This window comes from Alligator sinensis, unplaced genomic scaffold (genome assembly GCF_000455745.1).
Source record: "Alligator sinensis unplaced genomic scaffold, ASM45574v1 scaffold170_2, whole genome shotgun sequence".
In the NCBI taxonomy this organism is placed as follows: domain Eukaryota; kingdom Metazoa; phylum Chordata; order Crocodylia; family Alligatoridae; genus Alligator; species Alligator sinensis.
The window spans coordinates 1,665,881-1,688,015 of record NW_005842290.1 but is presented as its reverse complement, the minus strand read 5'-3'; the positions used below and the strand labels follow the sequence as shown (position 1 = coordinate 1,688,015).

Below are 22,135 nucleotides of genomic sequence, written 5' to 3'. Positions count from 1 at the left end.
GCAGTTGAGGCAGTGTGCATCAGAACTTGTAAAGGTCTTTACCTTTGGCCACATGAGTAGGACTTTAATACCACTCACAGATTTGCAGAGAAGTACCCAAGTGTGTATTCCCAATGCCACACCCTGAAACACAGTAGCTTTGATTTAGTTTTCATGGGCTTGCAATTGCTACCAGGGCATTTCTTTATTCCTTTAAGTCTTACTTGCCTCATATCACTGATAACCCTGCTGTGTCAAATTGATTTTCTCTCTCACTTGTGGCTAACACTTTAAATTAGAGCAGCACTGTGTGGAATCTACCATGAAGAAGGACTTATTATTAATTGCTCATTTCATAGCTCCAGATGGCTTCTCCTATGGCGGCTCAATTGGAGAACTAAGATCTACCTGCATCGAGGAGTTCCCACCAGCATTTGATTTTGGTTCCTACATGGACACTCTCTCTCAGGTCAATGTCATGTATCCCGATTCACCGCCATGGTAAGCACTTTTCTGGTATCTGGAATTGATATTATTGGATTTGCCAGTTCTGTAAGGTGGTGAGATAGACCTGCCAGGCATATGTCATACAATCCAAATCCATTAGGTTAAAGTACTAATGGACTTTATACATTTCTCTCTCATAAAATCATACCTTCCCTCCTCCCCCACAAACAATTAGCTTTGGACTTTTATAGACGTTGCTGCCAAATAAATGTTGTTAGGCAACTTTAATTTGTAGATATTAATTGAACATGAATGTTTTATTTGACAGCTGAACAAAGGCTTTTATTAATGATATGATCTCAGTCCTATATTTTACTTTAATTGAATTTAAAACCCAGTAGGTCAGACTCTCAACTGGTACACAACACTGGAAATTCATTGAATATAAAGTCATTGGCCATTAGGCTGATTTACACTAGCTGAGAATCTTGCCCACCAAGTTATAATTCAGCCGAGTGTGTTTTGATGAGTTAGGAATGTAGCACTGAAAGGAAATGCAAGAACCATTAAGTCCAGTCCTGTCCCAGGCACCACATCATACCATGCCTCTCAACTTTTGAAAGGCAAGCATCCTGTGCTATTAATCAAGTGTTTCCAGATGGGAATTAACACAGACAAGGCTGAAGGCCTTTAGACTAAATACTGCTCTGTTCATCACAGCTTGGAAATAGTTTCCATAAATTCAGTCAAAATGCCAAAATTTATACTATTTTAAAATAAGTGTTGAATTTTTATAATATTTCTTTGTATTTGGGTGCTGTGCAATCTACCTATTGTTTATGAATATGGTAGGAAAAGGCTGCTTGGCTTGGAGGATATCTACATGAGACATTTGCAACAAATCTTGTCTAGTAACAAAAACAAACCAACTCTTCCCAATTCCCATCTTTATAAGTGTCACATATAAGGGCCAATACTTTCTTACCGTCTATTAAGCAATGTACTGAAGATGTGCATCAAGATTGTTGAATCAAAACTTTGTAAAGTTGGTTCAGTTCTTGGAACAGCCACATGTTCTGTAGGCATAGCCACATGTTCCCAGTTAGGCTCGGAAGCGGCGAGAGACGCGCGGTGAAAGCTCGCTGCGTCCCCGCTCCCCCGAAGCCCCCCAGAAGCCCCCCAAAACCCTCCAGCAGCCGCGGAAGGCAGAACTGACAACATATCCCAAGGTGCTGGACTCTGTCCTGTTCCTTTAACCGCAAAATCTCTATCAACCTAACAGTGCAGAGGTTCTCAAGGCGCCCTTTTTAGACTTGGGGCACCACTCGGAACATGCTCTTAGCTTGTCACCTTTTTACTGCAGTTTTCTCATTTTTTGCAATTCTTCTCTTGCAAAGAGCACTGAAAGACCACAGCAGGTCAGATTGTTTTTGACGCATTGTATCTGAGTTTCTATGTGAAATCTCCGGGTTTCTCTTGTGAATCATCTGTAGGTGTTTGCACACCAAACGATAATAATATTTCAAGGCACCCCATGGCACCCTTAAAAGGAGCTCACAGTGCCCCAGGATGCCATGGTAACCTTGGTTGAGAACCACTCCAATAGAGAGATTCTTTGCAATCCATCTATAGGAAAAATAATCAGACACCACTGAAACTGCTAGTAAAAATGTCTAGCTATCCAATGGCTCTGCATTTATTTGCTAGTTTTATTTCCTTGGGTATATATTTAATGTTAATCTTGGGTTTTTTTTAAAGGTATGAAGAGAGATATTTGACAAACTATGGGGAAGACAGTAAAGGTGCAAGTTTAGATGAAAATGGATTTAAATGCGTTTTTATAATCAACATCTCTTACTTTCTCCTATCATAAGAGACTGGTCTATGCGTGCATCTAAAAATGTGGTCCATTTAATGGTACTAAATGTCTTGGGATAGGTAATGGGATATGGAGATTTCTCACTTCTAAGTCACGGATCCAAACCTAATCCAGTAAAGACCATGGTGGCATTATCTCTTAGTTCTTTTCTTTGATCTATATGACAAGAGCTGGTAATCTTAGCTCAGTTCCTAATAAACAGAAGTGCATTTCACGAAACCTACCAACTCGGCACCCATAGTTCTAAGTCCATGGTCCAGATTTTTACAAACCTATTTAAGTACTTTAAAAATTCAAATGAAATCAATGGAAGTGAGGCCCATAGCAGTATCTTCAGAAGCCTATGGGCATTGCTTAAATTACTAAGTGACTGAATATTGTTAACAGTATGTCACTTAGGAACTACACGCCCAGGTTGGGAATGCTTCATCAGATGTGGTAATTAAGCCATGTCCTTTAGATTACTGTGTACTTCCATCACAAAAATAAGGATGCAAACAGCCTAATCTCATTTAAGGCAAAAGAAGAAAGCAAATACCTTGTACCCAGTGTCAGGCAGTGCAGATTTGTCCCAGTCTTTGGGATAGTTTGGATTTAAAGGAGTCTCCGCTTGGCTGTTTGCAAAATAAAAAGAAACCCAGAGATGAGTCTTTGTTATGTCTACTATTGCCTGGAATCTTCTCCCAAACTGATTTTTCCCCCAGAATAAGCCTTTTTACTCCCCTTTGTAAGAATCTCCTTGCAAAGGTTTCATTTTGTTCCCACAGACTGTGAAATAACTATCATTCAGGGAATCCTAGTTTCCAGTAGGAATCATTCCCCAATGACTTTTGGGTGTCACTTCTCAGTTCTTTACGAAGTTTTTCATGAAAGACGAGATCTCCATCACCAGCAACCTTGTCAGCTTTGACAGGCTGTACTACAGGAACTGGCAAATTCCCATTCAAATGAGAGTGACTGCATCATTGCACAGAGAGAATAGCATTGTTGCAGCCATCTAAAAACAAGCATTGTTTGCTATATCATTCTACCAAAGCATGCAGCTCTTCAAAACTTACAAGTGCAGAGTCCTCTACAGTACAGTCTACTACAATGGCAATCAGCAAAGCAAAACTCCCAAGACAGTCATAGACCTTCTCTAGTGACAGATGCTAGTCTACAGAGGAGTGTTTTGTTTCACAGTGAAATAAACAAGATCTAACATGTTGTCAAGTACCCTTTCTTCATCTTCTCCACATCTTCGGAAGACACAAATTTTGGCCGCCTGCGGACCTCTCTTTGAGTTTGATAAAGGACATTTCTCTGGACCATTTCTTGAAAGAGATGAAATGAAATTATTATTACTGCTACAACTATTATTTATTTAAGTCATATGCAAACACATTTCATACAGCAAGAGTTAGAAAACAAAAAAACCCACCATTTAAAAAAAAAATCAATTAAAGGGTACTTCTAAACTGCCTGCTTTGGAACAGCAGCATATACTGTTATCTCAAATTTCTGTCTATTCCCTGTAACCTCTTCAATTTCCCTGTCCCTCTAAAACATGGGTGCTCAGCCTCTAGCCTGGCTAGCCTGGGCCAATGCCCATCCACTCCATGGGGCTCCCCATAGATCTAGAAACTTGGTAGCAGGAAAGTGGTGCCAAGTACTCCCTCACCACCAAGTTTCTGGACTCATGGGGAGCCTCAAGTGCTGCACACTGGATTAGGCGCCTGATCCCAGAATGCAGGGCTGGGTGGAGGCAACGGTGGGTACCAGGGACCAATCCCAGCACCTTCCCCTCTTACCTTATCACACTGTGTCCCTGGCCAGGGCCCAATCCTGGTGCTCTGGGACCAGTGCCAGACCCCTGAAGACCAATCCTGTCATACAGGGGCAAGAGAGGGTGGTGCCAGGTGTCAGGGCCCACTCCCAGAACCTGGGGCAGAGAAGGGATAGTGCAGGGCCTCAGAGCCCAATCCTGACATATGGGGCTCCATCCAGCTCATGGAACAGCCCCACACCACCCATCTGGCCTGTGGAAGCCAAAAGGTTGAGCAGCAGTGTTCTAAAACTCACTTGCTTCCTCCATGTCACTTTTTATATTTTTGAAAGTTCACTCTAACAGCACAAATATGGTTTTTCCCCCCACAGTTTCCCAGTGTCTTTAAAGAAAGGCTCTTTCTCTTTTTTCCATTTTTGTTTTAGCTTCATTTAAGCCTGAAGTGGAGTTAGTGACTAGTATATAAGGAGGAAGATTAGTTTGGCATGGAAGACGGACAACTTCCTGCATGCCATCTACCCACACCCCACTTCTGCAAAACAGATATAATAATAATGATGACAGAGAATTGTAAGAATGCCTATGCTACTATGTTACTGTTTATAAAGCACTTAGATTTCCAGACTACAGCTGTTACAGAAGCGTGGCAGCTTTCAACTGGGATAAGTATTCTTATGACAAACTTGTTGGAAGCTTAGAATTAAGACTGCAGGATCTGACAGAAGCGGGGGGGGAAGGTGAAATAATGATCCCATTGAGTAAGAACCAAAGAATTGATAGTCAAATATAAGGCAGATGTGTCAAACTCACTTGCACCCCCACCAGATTTGAATCATGAGTTCCTTGTGGGCCAGATCCAGACCCCCCCAGCAGGGTTAATGGCAAGGGTGGGAACCACTGTCTGCTCAGGGAGCCAGGGGGGGTTAACACAACTGTTTCTTGGCCTGCTGCTCTCAAAATGTGTTCCTAATGGGACTCTACACCCTGAAATTCAACACCATGCCCACTTGTCTTACTCCTACATCCAGGCCCCTCCCAAAACCCCACAGACTGGATCATATGGCTCAGCAGGCTGTATGTTTGACACCCCTGCTCTAAGGGAAGTGTCTTCTTCAAAAACATTCTTTTTCCCTAGTTTGTGCACCTTATCAATTCTTCTCTGCTGAATTCTGTCTTTGTTCCATTGTGCAATCACTCTCCCTGAATACTTATTTACATTTTCTCTACTTTACAGATTGTGGATTTCTGTCTTCTCACAATCTTGCACCCTCCCTAGACTATGTTCCTCTTTCTGTATACCCATCAATCCAACCCTATGCACTGTAATATTTCTTCTCTGTAGTACTTCTCCCAGTAAAATACTCTGATTTGGTACACGAAAGTTACTCAAAATACTGTGTTTTCTCACATACAACACACAACCTTTTCCCAAAAAACAGCTCCTGGAAATTGAGGTACACATGATATGCAAGTAATAGGGCAAGAGCAGGTTTTGCCAGTTTACTTGGTGAAACAGAATGTAGACTCTGCAGCAAACCATTGTTCTACTTCCTATGAGCAGGTTCAGATTTCTAGCTCATTTACTACAGGAAAAGATTTTTTTATTCATTTTGTTTTTCAAAAATAAGGTGTGTTTATATTCTGGGGTGTTTTATATACAAGAAAATACAGTAAGCTAAGGTGTGCTCGGCAGTGCTATGTTGGCTAGCACTATGGAAGAAAGAGACTTGGGGGTCATCGTTGAGCACAAGATGAACATGAGCCTGCAATGCGATGCTGCAGCTAGTAAAGCGACCAAAACGCTGGCTTGCATCCATAGATGCTTCTCAAGCAAATCCCGGGACGTCATTCTCCCCTGTACTCAGCCTTAGTGAGTCCGCAGCTGGAGTACTGTGTCCAGTTTTGGGCTCCACAATTCAAAAAGGATGTGGAGAAGCTTGAGAGAGTCCAGAGAAGAGCCACGCGCATGATCAGAGGTCAGGGAAGCAGACCCTACAATGACAGGCTGAGAGCCCTGGGGCTCTTTAGCCTGGAAAAGCGCAGGCTCAGGGGTGATCTGATGGCCACCTACAAGTTTATCAGGGGTGACCACCAGCATCTGGGGGAACGTTTGTTCACCAGAGCGCCCCAAGGGATGACGAGGTCGAATGGTAACAAACGACTTCAAGATCATTTCAGGCTGGACATAAGGAAGAACTTCTTTACTGTCCGAGCCCCCAAGGTCTGGAACAGCCTGCCACCGGAGGTGGTTCAAGCGCCTTCATTGAACACCTTCAAGATGAAACTGGATGCTTATCTTGCTGGGATCCTATGACCCCAGCTGACTTCCTGCCCTTTGGGCGGGGGGCTGGACTCGATGATCTTCCGAGGTCCCTTCCAGCCCTGATGTTTATGAAATTTATGAAATTATGAAATGTTTTGTATGTGACCTTGGGCAGGCTACTTAATGATTCCACATCTCAGCTCCCCAGCTATAGAAAATTTCTCTCATCTTTTGAATGTGTGGCAAGTTATTTGGAACAAGAACCATCTCTTACAGTATGTATATGCAGCAGCTGGCACAAAAAAGGCCTGACCTTACTCAGGACCTCTCAGCATTACAGGAGCCACTTTTCTTCCACAATTTTCAAATTTCAGGAAAGAGAGTCTAAAACAAACAAGATGTCTCAACGTGGAATTTTCCCTGAATGTAATCGTTTCTATCTCAAAGTGGATAAGGAAGTAGAGCAGTTTTCACTCCCAACCTGGGTAAGAAAGTAGAATAGTCTCAAGCGGCATACCTTCACTGGTATCTCCAGAAAATGGGTATTGGAAAGTGGCACTCTTGGCTTGTACACAGACCTCTATCCAGCTCTCTCATAGTTTCATAGTTGGTGGGGTCAGAAGGGACCTGAGCAGATCATCAAGTCTGCCCCCCTGCCATGGCAGGAAAGGATGCTGGGGTCAAATGACCCAGCTAGGTGATTATCTAGCCTCCTTTTGAAGGAGTAGGGTAGGGTAGGGTAGGGGCAAGCACCACTTCCCTTGGAAGTTGGTTCCAGATCCTAGCCACTCTGACAGTGAAGTAGCGCCTTCTGATATCTAGCCTGAATCTACTCTCCGTCAACTTGTGGCCATTATTCCTTGTACCTCCCGGTAGCGCTCAGGGGAACAGGGATTCTCCCATAGCCTGCTGGTCCCCCTTGGCCAGTTTGTAGATGGCCACCAGATTCCCTCTCAGCCTTCTCTTGTGGAGGCTGAACAGATTCAGGTCCCATAGCCTCTCCTCGTAGGGCCTGCCCTGCTGTCCCTGGATCATGCAAGTGGCCCTCCTCTGGACCCTCTCGATGCTGGCCACATCTCTCCTGAAGTGCGGCGCCCAGAACTGGACACAGTACTCCAACTGTGGTCTGACCAGTGTTGCATAGAGGGGGAGGATCACCTCCTTGGGCCTGCTCGTGATGCATCTGTGGATACATGACAAGGTGTGGTTGGCTTTCCTGACCGCGTCCCCACACTGTCAGCCCATGTTCATTTTGGAATCAATGACTCCAAGATCCTTTTCTCATCCACCCACCCCTGTAACCTGTCTAGGTCTGATTGCAGCGTGTCCCTCTCCTCCAATATGCCCACTTCTCCCCACATCTTAGTGTCATCCGCGAATTTGAACAAGGTGCTTTTCACCCCCTTGTCCAAGTCGCTGATGAAGATGTTGAACAGTGTGGGCCCAAGGACCGAGCCCTGGGGGACCCCACTGCCCACATCCCTCCAGGTTGAAAATAACCCGTCCACTACTGTTCTCTGTGTGCGGCCCTCCAGCCAATTGGCGACCCATCTGACTGTGTAGGCATCAACACCACAGTTGCCTAATTTCTTAATCAGAATGGGGTGAGAGACCATGTCAAAGGCCTTCCTAAAGTCCAGAAAGACTACGTCCACCACGACACCCGTGTCCAAGGATTTTGTGACCTGGTCATAGAAGGCCACCAGGTTGGTCTGACAGGACCTGCCTCTGATGAACTCATGTTGGTTGCCCATAAGCATGATCTCCTCCGCTGGTCCCTCGCAGATGTGCTCCTGGATAATTTTCTCAAAGAGCTTCCCCAGGACCGAGGTAAGACTAACTGGCCTGTAGTTTCCTGGGTCCTCCTTCCCCCCTTTTTTTGAAAATGGGGACCACGTTGGCCTTTTTCCAGTCCTCCGGCACCTCACCAGAGCACCACAAGTGCTCGTAAAGCTGTGCCAGGGGTCCCGCAATGACATCTGCCAATTCCCTCAGCACTCCAGGGTGGAGATCATCAGGACCTGCTGATTTGAACATGTCTAGTCCCATGAGAAGTTCCCCGACTAGGTCCTCACTGGGCCTGGCAGCGCCTCCCCTGGGTACATCAAGGATCCCAGTGGGGGCGGGATGCTCTGGTCCCTGCTCAAAAAAGATGGAGGCAAAGAAATTGTTAAAGACAATAGACTCTCAAATGACTCCAGTTAATATTTTTCTTTGCTGATCTGTAATGGGGACGGGGAGGTTTAACACAGTCCTGGGCCTTTCCTCATATATCTGGATTACAGAAGAATCCCCAACAGAGAAGAGTGTCCAAGCTACTTTACTCACAGCAGGCACCATATGCCCATGCCTTCAGCCAGAACAGGGCTTGGATGAAAGCCAGGATTGCATACTGGGAATCATTTTTGTTTCTTTTAAATATAAGGGGATTCACCTCTGTGTCAGTGTCTGGTCTACTGAGCTTCCTCATCAGATCTCTTCATACCACTGCGTGCAAGGGATAATATTTGAAGTAAACTGGTTGATATAAAAAAAATGGGGTTATGGTTAATGTTGCATATTCATTTTTATTTTTCATTCACATATGATTAAGACAGAGACAACATGAAGATGCACAAAGCTCACACTTGCAAAGCAGTCTCTTCCCTGTGCCTCACACACACACACGAGCTAAACATGCAGATTTTGTGATCATCAAATTACAAACATAATTAAGATTATTTAGAGATTTCTTGGAGATCATCCAATATGCCCACAACTCAGAAACACACACACATACTAGCACAACTCAAAGCACATGTACATAACACAAGAGCGCACAAATCCATAGCCATGGTTACTGGCACTAGTCATTTGCAAGTGTAAAACTGTAGGCCATTTCATTTCAATCTGTCCATATGTACACATTATATATAGACAGAGTCAAGTGAAACAAAGAAAAGCTCTCAATAAAATGCACTTAAAAATATACTTAAGCTCTCATTTTACATTAGGTGTTGACCTTGAGATTGTTGGGCTCTCAGTAATAGAAATGGAGCAGAAAAGCCACGTAATAAGTGTGAAAAACCTTTGCCCTCAATTATTCTGCTCCTCTGCACTGTTCAGCGAGTCTCATTTCTCAGCCTTCTTAACCCTGTTGTTCTATCAGAGAACAGAACGGAAGGGAACATACATTATTCTGACACATCCCCGTAACTCTGCACATGCTCTAGGGTCAACAACAAATGGAGACCTTTACCGCCAACAACACTTCACTCATCCTTGTTCCCCAAAGGTGTTTTTAGAGACATCGCTTAAATTAGTGAGAGAGTATCAATGGGTATAGGCACAGAGAGAGGGAAGTCATGCTAAATGACCCAATACCAAACTTTTTCAGGAAACCCCACACATCGGTTATGCGCTTCTGCGTGCATGTGCTACTACATGTTTTTCATACAAGAAAATTCATACATAAGTTTACAGACCATTGATTCTTCTGATACATATTGCATTATGGATAATACAAAAAGGGGGTTTCTTATCCCAATCCTATAAGCAATTTTGCAAATCTATATGAAGCTTTCCTTCTCTGTTGTCAATTCAATTATTTTATTTATTTATTTTATAGAATCGACTTAGATGAAAACTTATTTTTCAGACCTAAGATTTTCTAGAAACTCTTTAAATGTGTACACAGCCAATCTTTACCAAATAACTTTTAATGCCAAATTAGAATTTCTATATGGCAATGGTAAAAGCAAAGATTAACAAATCATTAATACACCCTCCTAACTAAGTGCAGTTAATCAGGTAGTCCCAGTGGTGAAACTAATGGAGTACGAAGGTGAACTTCAAGCCAGAGCATCCAATTGCAGAATCCTTCCTTGCCCCCGAACCACTATTTTTAATGCTATTCTATTCTCGCTGTAAGCTGCTTGGCCTAGCATATTAACTGTATCAATATGCATCAATATACATCTAATATGCGTTAATAAAATAGAGAAGGGGGAAAGCAACTTACACCTGGAATGCTTCAGCTGTATTTTTAATGTACCAAGGAGACACTGAATCAGTCCCAACCTCTTTTGTGCCTTCAAACTCTAACACTTTGCAGAAGCAGCATCTTTTGAAAAGTCCATCCTGTATTTATCAGTTAAAGCCGTTTAGTGCCACAAGTCGTTTTAGTGTATAGCAGAATACCAGTAATTGCCTTTTAGGATAGAAGTGTGGCTGTCAGTATTCTTATCCTGATCCAGCAACCTGGGGCTGCCTGGTTCACTGCTTATTGTGTTTCCACTATAAAACCCTGCTCCCATCAAAAAATATTCTTCATTAGCCTTGCAAAACCCTACTTGCCAACTTGCTCAGGGCATGTAACAGTTTTTAATGGATAAAAAAATATCACTGGCTTTTCAGTTATCATCATCATCAATGTAGTAAAGATGGGAGAATTGATTTTGTGCTGGAGAAGATAAATTTTCGCTACAGCTTTGCAAGGCTGGTGAGCCTGAACTGCTTTGTCTCTGTATGCAATGTCCCTGGGGCCAGCGTGCAGATCTGTGGTGCTTCTCATGTTGCTTTATGCCATTCTGTCAAACATTAAACAGCTTTAAACTTCTATTTGGTCCCTTGAGAATTTCCTCTGCCTGTGGGATTCCTCGGGTGAAAAACAACCAAGGCAGAGTCTCCAAGCTGTGACCCTGGGGAAGTGGCTGGGCATAAAGGTGTCTGAGCCAGGTGACCCTACCTCATGGAATAGCCCCATGGGAATATAGGCAGGCATCTTAAGTTGGAGAGGTCACACTTCTCTGTATAGGGCTGATGTTGGGGGAGGCACCAAGTGGGTTGAGCTGCCCAAAACTTCTGGTTTACATGACCTTGTGCATGGCAAATATATTGCATTTCCTATCCAGTGCCTCCCTTGACAGGAATCTTTGTCAAATACAGTAAGAAAGAACATTGCAAATTTCACCCCGGTCTCCATTTTTCTGAGGGCAAAATCCTTACTCTCTGGAACTAACGATGCATCCAAGCTGCACCCATGCAGCAATACCCAGCTGCAAGTGCTACCTTGAGGGGGCACCAGAATCACCCCCACCTTGTGAATCTTTGCCATAGCAGGAATAGCCCCACACTGCCTGGCTGTAGAAGCCAGGTGGGCACAGCCCCTCATCCAGCAATGTATCTGGGGAGCAAGAGAACAAGCAGGATGACCCCAGGAGTCTCTGCCATGGCAGGTGCCTCCCTGGACCTGGTAGGGTGTCTTGGCAGGGATGGGGGAGTGAACCCTTGCACCCGGGCCAGCTTCCAGGGAACCTGCACCATGGGGCTGCTGCAGCTGGTATGCAGTAAGCCTGTCTCAGTGGCAGCACCAAAAGCCTACAGTACTACAGCAGCAACCACAGCAGTAGCAGCTGTGTCTTGATTTCAGAGAGCAGGGACAAGTAAGACCCTGTCCCCACTGTTCAGTGGTCTGCATAACCTCCTACCCGACCTGGCTCAGGTGCTAAAGGAGTTTGCAATGCCTCTAACCCGGGCTAGTTCTGAACAAGTTATCTGGGTGGCCCAAAAGCAGTACAGCCACATTGGCAGGGCATTCGTCCCTGCATAATGTCTCTTTCTAAGCTCAGGTGCATCTGCACCGCACTGCATCGTGCCATGAAGACATATCCTAAAGTGTTACTTGGGAGAGAATATTAGTATTATTGTTTAGATGTATATATACACTGCCATAACCAGAAAAGGCCATAGTGCTCTAATCTCACCTCCTGACATTAGGGGAGATGGGAGTAGAGGAAATACGAGTCATTCCATAGTAACCTCTGAAAATTGAGTAAGGCTGGTGTGAGGGCAGGTTACTTAACCTACATCTGAACGTGCCCTTCTGAAGGCTGGCATTATTAGAAGGACCACATCTGAGAGCAGCATCCCTTAAATGTCAGCCTGTACTAATTGGCTGGTGTAGGAACAGTGCCAGAAGGAATCCCATCCAAAGGGAGCAATTCTGGAAATTAGCTAGCAACTCGCCAGTGATTCTGAGCGTCTGAGGGTAGGTCATTACTTGGATGATACACCATGGGTGACAAGAATCTCAACTCCAGGTCATCCATGCTCTGTGCATGCTTCAGGCGATTTGCACGAATAAATGAAGGGATTCAGTTTCTCCCTGTACTGAACCAAGACAAACATCTGAAAAAGAATATCACTTTAGGCATTCTGTAGCGCAAACCACACAACAGCAAATAATGATGAAGCAGCCATAAGTGTCCTTTTCATGGGATCTGTCTTGAACTATATCCCACCCCCATTCAACTGGGCACCTTTCTGATCATTTAAATATTATGGGAGTGGGAAGGGAGGGTAGTTCTTATCTTTAGAAAGGATGTTGGGATTATGTTTGTATTTAACTTTGCACACATCTGTAAAAGTCATGAGTTAATGTATTTATTTTTGAGTAACCAGAAAGAATCTCTCTTTAAAACACGTATTTTCTTTGATGGCATTCCATGCACTCAAAATTATTGCCAGGTTTTTCTCTCTTCTTGTTAAATAAGAGTAATCCTCAAACAGAGGCTATGAAGATATTTCTAGGAGTCCTTGGGGACAAATTAAACATGTAGCAGGGACAGAAGAGGGCTGGCTGAATGGCTGAGAAAGTAGGCCACCAAGATCTCTTCTGTACCAAGTCAACCAAACAGAAACATGCAAGAATGCAATTAAATAAGTATTTTAGTCAAAGAAAAGACAAAGACACAGAGATATATGAACAAATATACAATAAGTTGATCAGGCTGCAATGATTAGGGCCGAATTTGAGAAGTTCTGTGACTGGAAGTGTAACATTTTACTACCTACTCCAATTATTCTGTGAGTGAACAGTTTTATCCCATAACCCTACTTTATAGCAGATAGATCTCTTTGTTTCCAATCCTGTGGTTCATATACTACACGCACCTTTTTTGCTCAGTTTGTTGATCCCTTCAAACAGTGAGCTATTAACTTTCTCAGAACCGTACGAGGCTTTAATGGGGTTTTTTCCCCACGTGCATCTTTTTCAAAGCATTTGGACTGAAGTGTGGAATCAAATCAGAACCTTGCATCTAAATGCACAGAGCTGCATGTAAATCTGCTTACAAAAGTAAATTGATTTAGGGCCCAGTCTAACGCACCATACCGCACCCTTACCGATAACAAAGTTCCCACTTATACTGTGCAGTTACCTGCATGTGTAAGGTTGGCGAATTTGAACCAGATGGGTTTGGCAGTGTCCTCTGAACTGTCAGTTCAAAACCGCCAGAAACCTGAAGTTCCCACAGTAGTTTCATACTAATATAGTGACTGTCTGGCTAGAATATCTCTGCGCTTTGATAGTTTCCAGTGGTTTATATGTTTCTGGCTATAACAGGATGCTCCATATTATATTAAGGGACCATCCCCTCTGGCATCTTGACTGAATTCAGGCCACCTTTCCAAGCTCCATGCAAGACCAGAACAGGGTGTGGAGGATGCAGCTGCGCTGCAGCCTGGGCTCTGACTCTGCATATGCAAATAAACACTGATCAAATTAACCAGAAAGCCTGCATAATAAATCCAAATTAAACATGCTTTTTTTTTTATTAATGCTTTTCCTATGTTCTTGCTACTGCCACAGTTAATTAAAGCAGGAAAAAATTAATGCTTTTGGCAAATAGTCAAAAACGGAATAAATCTTATATCTTACCGACGCAGTTTGGAGCAAACTTCAGGAAAAAAGAGGGGCTTAGCAGATGGCTGAAAATAAGATAGAGGAAGTTATGTAGGGAGGCATTTAAAATATTTCTCTTCACAAACATTTTGAAATACCCAATACAAAACATCAGTCTAGTGGGTGAGAGCCAGAGAAGGTCTGTGCAGCAACTCTGACATTATGCTGTGGGGCTGTTATATAAAAGCATCCATCTTCTGAAGAGGAGAGCCAACCAAATAGTTATTTGGATTGGGGACTCTTCTGGTTGGTAATGGTTAACAAGAGGCACTGTGTTAAGGCCTGAGAGCAAGGAAAAGCAAGGTCTAGTCCTGTCAAATATTTATTTATGGTTTAAACTTGTGATAGTTACTATAAATTCAAACTATTATACAGCGTGTACAACAGTAACATTTTTAAATAACACGTATGCAAAAGATAAGTTGGCTGACTTATTGGACTTCTTCACAGGAATTTTTAAAGCTAATCTAAGATGCCCACAAATCAATAAAGCAACTGTGGCATAAGCATGAGAGGAAGGAATGAGGAGCAGAAGTGGCCAGAATGGGAACCACTGCATTGACTGCAGGGATGAATTAATATGTAGCATATATCTGAAGTGAAAGACGTGCAAATGAAAGCTGGTTCTGTAATGCCAGGAGCAAGCACCAAAAACTTAGCCTCACTTAATGTTGTTTCTAATATTAATGTCCTGTAAGAGGCAGAAGCATTACATCACCCCATATCAGGTGCTACTGAGCTGAGCCTTCTTGCACACGTTATTGTTGCTAAAATCATCCACTCAGAGAATTCTGGGAGTAAGTAAGTATCTGGCCCGCACATGGCCAGGGGCTGACTATAATCATTTTAGACTATCATTTTCATTAAGCTTCATGCTCAGGCTTTAAATCGGAAAACAAGTAGGAGAAGGTTGCTTGGCTGTGGGCAGGGCACAGGCTGAAAGCACGAGACAGCTTTCCACTTCTCTTTGCATAGGTTATGCCAACCTATTTCAGTTTTGAGAAGAGATTAACATAGCCTTGGAACTGGGGGCATAACAGAGCTCACAGCTTGACGACATCCCCAAGTCAGAATGTGCCTGAAGTCTGAGAAGCGCAGTTTCCAAAATCCACCGCACGGGGTGGTTGTACAGCCCCTGCTACTGCAAGGAAATGACTCAAGCGCAGCATTCTTCCAATATGAAAGCACGCTTAAGGGTCTCATTCTGCAAGTCCTTACCCATGCCCTGTTAAAGTCAGTGGGACTGATGGTGTCAATTATGGTTTGAAGATCAGGCCTGAACTACAAACACCCACTCAGAGGCAAATTTGCACCAGTCTAAGGAAGGCTAAATTCCATAAGAAATGATTGGAAGAGCTGCCTTTGAGATCAGAGTACAGCTTTCCCCTGTAAATATTGTAAGCAGTGAAAGGAGCACTCAAGAACTCTGTCTCTAGACCCAACAAAAGAAGTGGTGGTCAACTAGGAAAATAGACCAAAGAATAGGGGTCTTGAGGAGTCACCCCAGGCAGCCAAAGAAAATTGATCACTGGCTTCAGAAACTTTATACATGCACACAAATTAAAGAAAGGATTGCACATGTGCACTTAGGAATGAAATTACACAGCTGCCTGCCACTCCAAGGAGGCATTTCAGCAAGAGGACACCCATCCCAACTATGCCTAGTATAGGGGCAACTATGAGGAGGATCCCAACACACAAGAGAAATCCTCTAGGCTTCGCTGAGGTAGCACAGCGCTGCCCTGTAGGGCAGCCAGCCTTGTATGAGAGCAAAACTGAATGACCTTTTAAACCCAGTTTGACCTGGTAATCGTACAAGTGACATCTCGCAAATCTCTCAGAACAACAGGAAACCGCTCGCTATTTCGCTGCTCAGCTTGAGCTCCGATGAGCCCAATTCCCTGGATTACTTGGAGGAACAGGCTGCAGAATTAGTCTACCCTGGGCAATAGTTATTCAAGCAGCCCCATGTACATGCAGCTCTCCAGGAGGATGTCCAGTGAAGAGTACTCTTTTAGATAAATTCTGTTTGGGAACCTAATTTATGAAAGATGCCTTGGGATGGTAATAATTTAATTGCTTTGATGTCTGAGCCACAGATCTCATTTAGGGCTCAATTTGATTATTCCTATAGATGCTTTTCCTAATCATTTAGAGAAATGCCATGCATTCGGTTTTGTCATAGTCCTGCCACACTCCCAGGGCAGTTAAACAGCAGTAGTTTGGTCAATTTATCTTGACAGCCCTCGATAGGTGGTGCTTATAGCCATAAACATCCCCTTTGCAAAATTAATGACTTTCTAATGAACCAGGGATCAGTGTGAACGTCTGTCAAATCAATTTCACATGAGTAATAAAAAGGAGAGACAGGTACGAACTAAGCAGAGTCCAAATGGCACTCGGCAGTATGTTAGAGTCCATTTAGATCATGCACAAGCATGCTCCCAAGGCTGGGGATGTTTCACGTGGCAGCTGTAATCCTGAAACTTTAAAACCCCCGGTTACGAAAGAGGGAAAGGGATCGATTTCTTCACATTCCAGTCACTCTTGCTGAGAAAGACAGTGCACGTGGCCTGGCAAGGAGTCCAGAGCACGATGTTCTCTGCCATATGAAGACAACAAACGTGAGCCAACAAAAAGACGTCGTAACTGATATTTTGAAATTCCCAGCACAAACCGGATTACCACCTTAGTGGCACATTCTCTCTGTAATACACTTCAAAACTAGAGTCAGAGTAGGGGTCATTGTAACAGGGCATCTATTATCAGTGCCCATAATCATCTTCTTTATAAGTAAAATAAGACATGAACTCAAAGTATTTCAAAGAAAAGTAAATATTACCCTCCCCGTCAGAAAAATACAATGGCAGAGGGTACAACAGGATTCAGAAAGACCATGAAGTTATACAGTGGCATTTTCAACAAAACAAACAAACAAACAAAAATCTAGTGGCAAGGTAATGTAAGCTTCCTTGCATGAAAGGAGTTTTATCACCTTTCTACCTCCTGCACAGAGAAAAGTGTTTCACTGTTCTTGACTAAGTGCTTTTTCACTTCTTAGCAACTGGTTATTAATGGCACATACAGTACTTCAGGCAATGAAGGTTACTGCCTGCCTTTCTCATCTATGACTCATGTCACTATCAGGTGCATTAGTGACACTGAGAAGTGCATTTTGAGAGAAGAGAGGTGAAGGAGTCTGAAAGAATAATTTTAATGGAAACCACATGACTGACTACATCCCTATACTTCACAGTAAAATTTACTCCACTGTGATGAAGACCTCATAGCCACCCATTTATTCTACCGAGCTGGCAGTCACCAGTGGCAATACTGATTCTTTCTTTGAGACCCAGGGATTCTTTACCCGGCCACTTTGTCCATCCCCTCAGAATAATGACACTGCATGCGTAAAAACAGATTGATCATCAAAACTAGTAAGCGCTTAATGAATCCTAATCGCTACAGTACGCAGGCTTGTTGTAGGTGAAGGTTTATTCTGTTCTATGTAGAGTGCTACTGTAACCATAGTAGCTGAGCACCTTCCAGTCCATTAAGTAACATGACTAACATCTGTCATGCAATGTTTGTTCTTTCTCTTGTCATCCCTTCAAGGGAGGATTGTGTGTCCAGAGCAGTCGTTTGCTTTGCTTTATTTGGGTGGAGGCTTTGTTCTATTTTGCCTGAAGGGGGGAGTTATACATCACCGTCTTCATCCCAGACCTTTGCTTGGTCTTTTATGTTTCCTGGTTTCAGGCTTGTCCACACTGCAGCAACAGTGAATTGAAGCACCAACAGGGATCAAGCCGGCCCCACCCATCCACACTTGCAGGCATACAGGAGACCCCGAATCTGGGAGGTTGCTCCAGGCTTGTTCTTCTAACCCTGCTCTCCAGCCCTCATTCTCCAACAGGCATAACAGGAGGTGCAGCTTCTTCAGCATACTTCTGGGTCTGGCGCATGGCTGCAGGCACTGGTGGGCTCTGCATGCTTGGACTTGTTGCTGTCACAGTGCCGACAAGCCCAAAGTGATCTGAAGGGCCAACACCATGCACTTGACTTTTTTTTTTTTTTTTTTTTTTTTTAAGTAAGTTGAACTGAGAGGACTGTGCAGTGCTCTGTGCTAACTCCTACTAAGGACCAATGGCTTCACACCCAACACGCTTTTCCCTCCTCCCTCTTTTAGGCGTACACACACCCATATACCATATCTATTTTAATATTAATCAATGCATATAGATCTATGCATTGATTAATATTAAAATAGTTCTGATATATATGCGCAGCATGTATGAGTGCTTCAATTTGTTGCTTTGACAAAGGAAAGCAATTCACCAGTTTACTGAGAGATCTAGCAGCCCATCACGTGTACAGATCAAACCCAGCTGTTTAGGGCAGACCATGGAGAATTTCATCTTAAATAGTAAAACTGCCTATACATTGTCTTCCAGCCCGAGCTGTGATCCCTTTAAAAGCAAGACTGAATCAGCTAATTGCACTTACTCAGACATCCATTCTCCCAAAGAGGATATTAAACTGTATTAATTCAGGTGGAACAAAGCCAGATCCTGCTCTCTGGTTCCATCAAGAATCAGGCCCGGACTAAATGAGTTTGAAAAATGTACTACATTGAGTTTTATCCCCCGGCAAGGGCAATGAATTCTGGCAATTATACAAAGCCAGGAGAATTTGGCATGTTACAACACCAGCTTGCCAAGCATGAAATGGGAACTCCTGGGTACACCCAGATAATTTTTTAATTGCTCCATCCAGATTCCCATACAACAAAGATGTCAGCATAGCCCAATCACATTAATTTTATTAGGCTTTTAGAATATTTGGCAAAATAAACACAAACGTTATAAACAGAAATACATAATGCTAGTGCTTTATACCCTTTCTCCCTAAGCATTTGTTCAGTGGCTAAAAATCCTATTGAAAAAATCTGACAGCATATGAACCAGTGGAAACTGCTTTGAGTTTTATCACCCCCTTTTGTAGAGGAGAAGCACAATATGGCCACCTTTACATGTCCAAGATACTGGACATGTGAACATGAAACAGAGGGTCCTTCCGGACTATACAGTACAGTCCTCTACATTCGCAGGCAACCACTTACCCAAGAATTCCCCCAAACTGCCCCTTCCAACCCTTGCACATATCACAGCATGATACAAAGCTGGTAATCCTGCCTTGCAAGAATTCTGAGTCTCTGCTCCCTTAAGGCACCCCTCCTTGTATCATTTCTAATTAATATTAGAAACAGGTTAATTGCTTTTTGATTAGTTTGTTGATATTTGCTGCTAAGGGATTCTTAGATGATTTGTACATTTAATGGCCCATCTGGTAAGCACAGGAAAACTGTCCTGTTGCATGATATTATTACACTGGCCTTCAGGAGGTCAACGTCTAGAAGTATAATCCTGGCCAGACTGTCTAGACTGGCATCTTAAATTTCCTCAGGTGGCAATATAGGACTAGGTCAGATCCTCAAGTGATGTGGTTCAGCATCTCTCTTTGTGACAGCTACATCCATTCACTTCACCCAACAGATCTTTTGAATGTTTTTTATCACTCATCTTACACCCTATTCTCTAGGGGGAGGGGGGGGGGAATCTATTTAAAGATCATTCCTCAAAAATTTCCATAGCCAACTTAGCCATGCTAATTTAATTCTGCTCCCATTGAGGTCTAGAGCAAGACTGAAAGTGTCTTTCAACAGGACTAGCTCCTGGATCTCTATTTTAGGCCTATATTGTTGCCAGTACACTGTAGCTTAGGACAAGGAGCAATGAGGAACAGGGAGATCTCTCAGATGCTTTTGACCCCAGGCAAGGGAAACAATGACCACTATGGAGCTAAGGTACTGAACTAGGTCTCAAGAGATCAAGGTTATATTCTCAGTTTTATGCTCCACACAATGCTAGCTCCTTGCATTAGCTATTAATGGACAATTGTTTTCTTTATTCATTTTGATCTTGTAAGAAAAAACAAAAAACACAAACTTATTTTACTTTCACATTCTTATATGGCAAGCAGATACTGTGAAATCCCTCAGTGTATTTGGAGGCCCTTCATCTGTCTTCCTTGGAATCTGGAATCAGAGAAAACTTTCAAGGAAATTCAACCCTTTCAAAAAGATCTGGTTCCCTGAAAGGGGCTGGGCTCCTCAAGGATGTGAAGCAATGGGAGCACCTTTTATGACTGCTACTAGCAATACTGTATTGGTCAGCAAGTCACAAGCAGAGTGCCACAACACCCTGGGGTGCCATGAAATCCTTCTAAGGGTACCACAGGGTGGTGTGCAATATTACTGCCTCGTATAGAAACATCTACATATGGCTCATGCAACAAGTCCAGTCATTTCAAATAGGAAACCAGCAGTGCCAAAAACTTGCAGACATATTGAGTGCTTTCTGAGATCTTTGAAACAGAGAAGGTGCTCTGTTATATTTGCATAATCAAGAAACAAGTGAAAGCTAAGAGCTGGCCTTTTTGGAGGGCTGCCTGGAGGCTAATGAGGGGTGCCCGGAGTCAGAAAAGGTTGAGAACCACCGGTCAGTATTTTTAAGAATGTAAATGCTGTAAATCAAGCATCAGGACCCCTGGGTTCTGCCAGGACATGCTGTATTTGGGCCCCATCCAGAGACACTTGTGATCACTGGAAAGACTAATTGAATCAGGGGGCTTTGGACCTTTGCCTCTCTGTGCCTCAATTTCTCCTGTAAAATGAGTGTAATAAAAGCTCTCTCTTATAGATGTTGGAAGCTGTAATTACATGGCGAAAAGGCCCCAAGATTAAGCAATGAAAGGTACACATAAATGAGGCTGTCAGAAGATTAGCTTAATTGGTGGTAACATTCCCAGTGACATCAGTAGTACAGTACTGGGCCAACACCATGCTATTACTAAAAATGATTTCTGATTTTCTTCTTAGAAAAAAAAAAAAAATCCTTGCCAAATTCCCCTCTGGTTTTCCAGTGATCAGCATATCTATGGTGTGCCTCAGCAGGACGTGCCCTTAATCTGCTGGGAAACTCAAGATAGCAATTAATCAAAACATGCCCTCCTAGAAGTATGGTCCTACTCAGAACTTTACACTCTCACCCATCATAATAATGTGCATCATTTTTCTGAGCTCCTTAAATACCAGGATATTAACCACTACAATGATATATTAAAATGGATATTGTTGGTTTTCAGAAGTGCAGCTCCCATATGATGCCCTGAATCTAAATAGAAGTAATCCATAACACAGGATTTTAAGAAGGCACATTTTTCTTAATTGGGTGTCATTATTATAGCAGTGCCCATAGTGCCACTGCCATTTATAATGGTTATGCTAACATAGGAGAAACACAGCTTATCAAGGGTTTATAACTGGTATGGAAAAAACTAGTCCAGGCTGAAATTTGTCATACAAAGTTAAGGCATCTGCTTAGATGATACTTTCCCATATCTCTTAACTACCCAGAGTCACAGATGGTCTGAAATAGGTATCCTCAACATGATTTGTCCCTGATCATACCCAAGACATGATCAGACAGTGCCGAGGAGGAGGAGCCTAGAGTCTGGATCTGGTTCTCATGCTTATTTCAGTTTTTTTCCTAGATGGAAGCAAGCTCCGCACCGCTCGGTTTCCTGGAAGTGAAAGTAAATGAATTTGTACATTTCTTCCCAACACCCCTCAGCACCGAGGGGATCCTTTCCTCCATCTAAATAGAGGGTTCATTAGACAGAAACTTCTCCACGCTGCTCTTCTTTTAACTGCCTTTATTTTTCTGGATCTTTTTAACTCAGTGTTCAGTTCTCCACCTTTTAATTTGACTTTAAGCTCTTCTAAACACTCATGAGTTTGGCAAGCTTTCTAACTCAGAAAGCACAGCCAGTTTGTCACGGTTCTAAAACCGTAAGTTCAAATTCTTTAAAAGGAGTATTTTCTTTTTAGTACTATAGACTGCAAGTGCAGCAGGTTGTTTAGGGATCAGGGCAACTCCAAAAAGAAAGACTCCCCATAATTTCAGTGGGTTCTGGCCAGTTTTCCTTGGGCTCAAGGCTGCATGACTCTGCAAGCTGCTC

The 22,135-nt window shown here is 43.1% G+C and overlaps 1 protein-coding gene and 1 long non-coding RNA gene across 3 annotated transcripts in view; one reads left to right on the top strand and one right to left on the bottom strand.

Annotated features, from left to right (window-relative positions):
- LOC102369311 (protein BEAN1) overlaps nucleotides 1-22,135 on the top strand; it is a gene marked incomplete at its 5' end in the record, with an annotated part of 47,678 nt that overhangs the window by 6,287 nt on the left and 19,256 nt on the right. Inside the window, one exon of the mRNA XM_006028144.3 lies at nucleotides 339-480. Within this exon, the coding sequence (XP_006028206.1) occupies nucleotides 339-480 (142 nt within the window). The remainder of the gene's footprint in view (nucleotides 1-338; nucleotides 481-22,135) is intronic.
- LOC102386192 overlaps nucleotides 14,032-22,135 on the bottom strand; it is a 20,504-nt gene continuing 12,400 nt past the window's right edge. Inside the window, exon 3 of one of the 2 annotated variants that reach the window (XR_324384.1) lies at nucleotides 14,032-14,082. This is a non-coding gene — a long non-coding RNA (uncharacterized LOC102386192). Of the gene's footprint in view, nucleotides 14,083-18,001; nucleotides 18,090-22,135 lie in introns of those variants that run through there. The other variant, XR_324383.2, reaches the window with a different exon arrangement.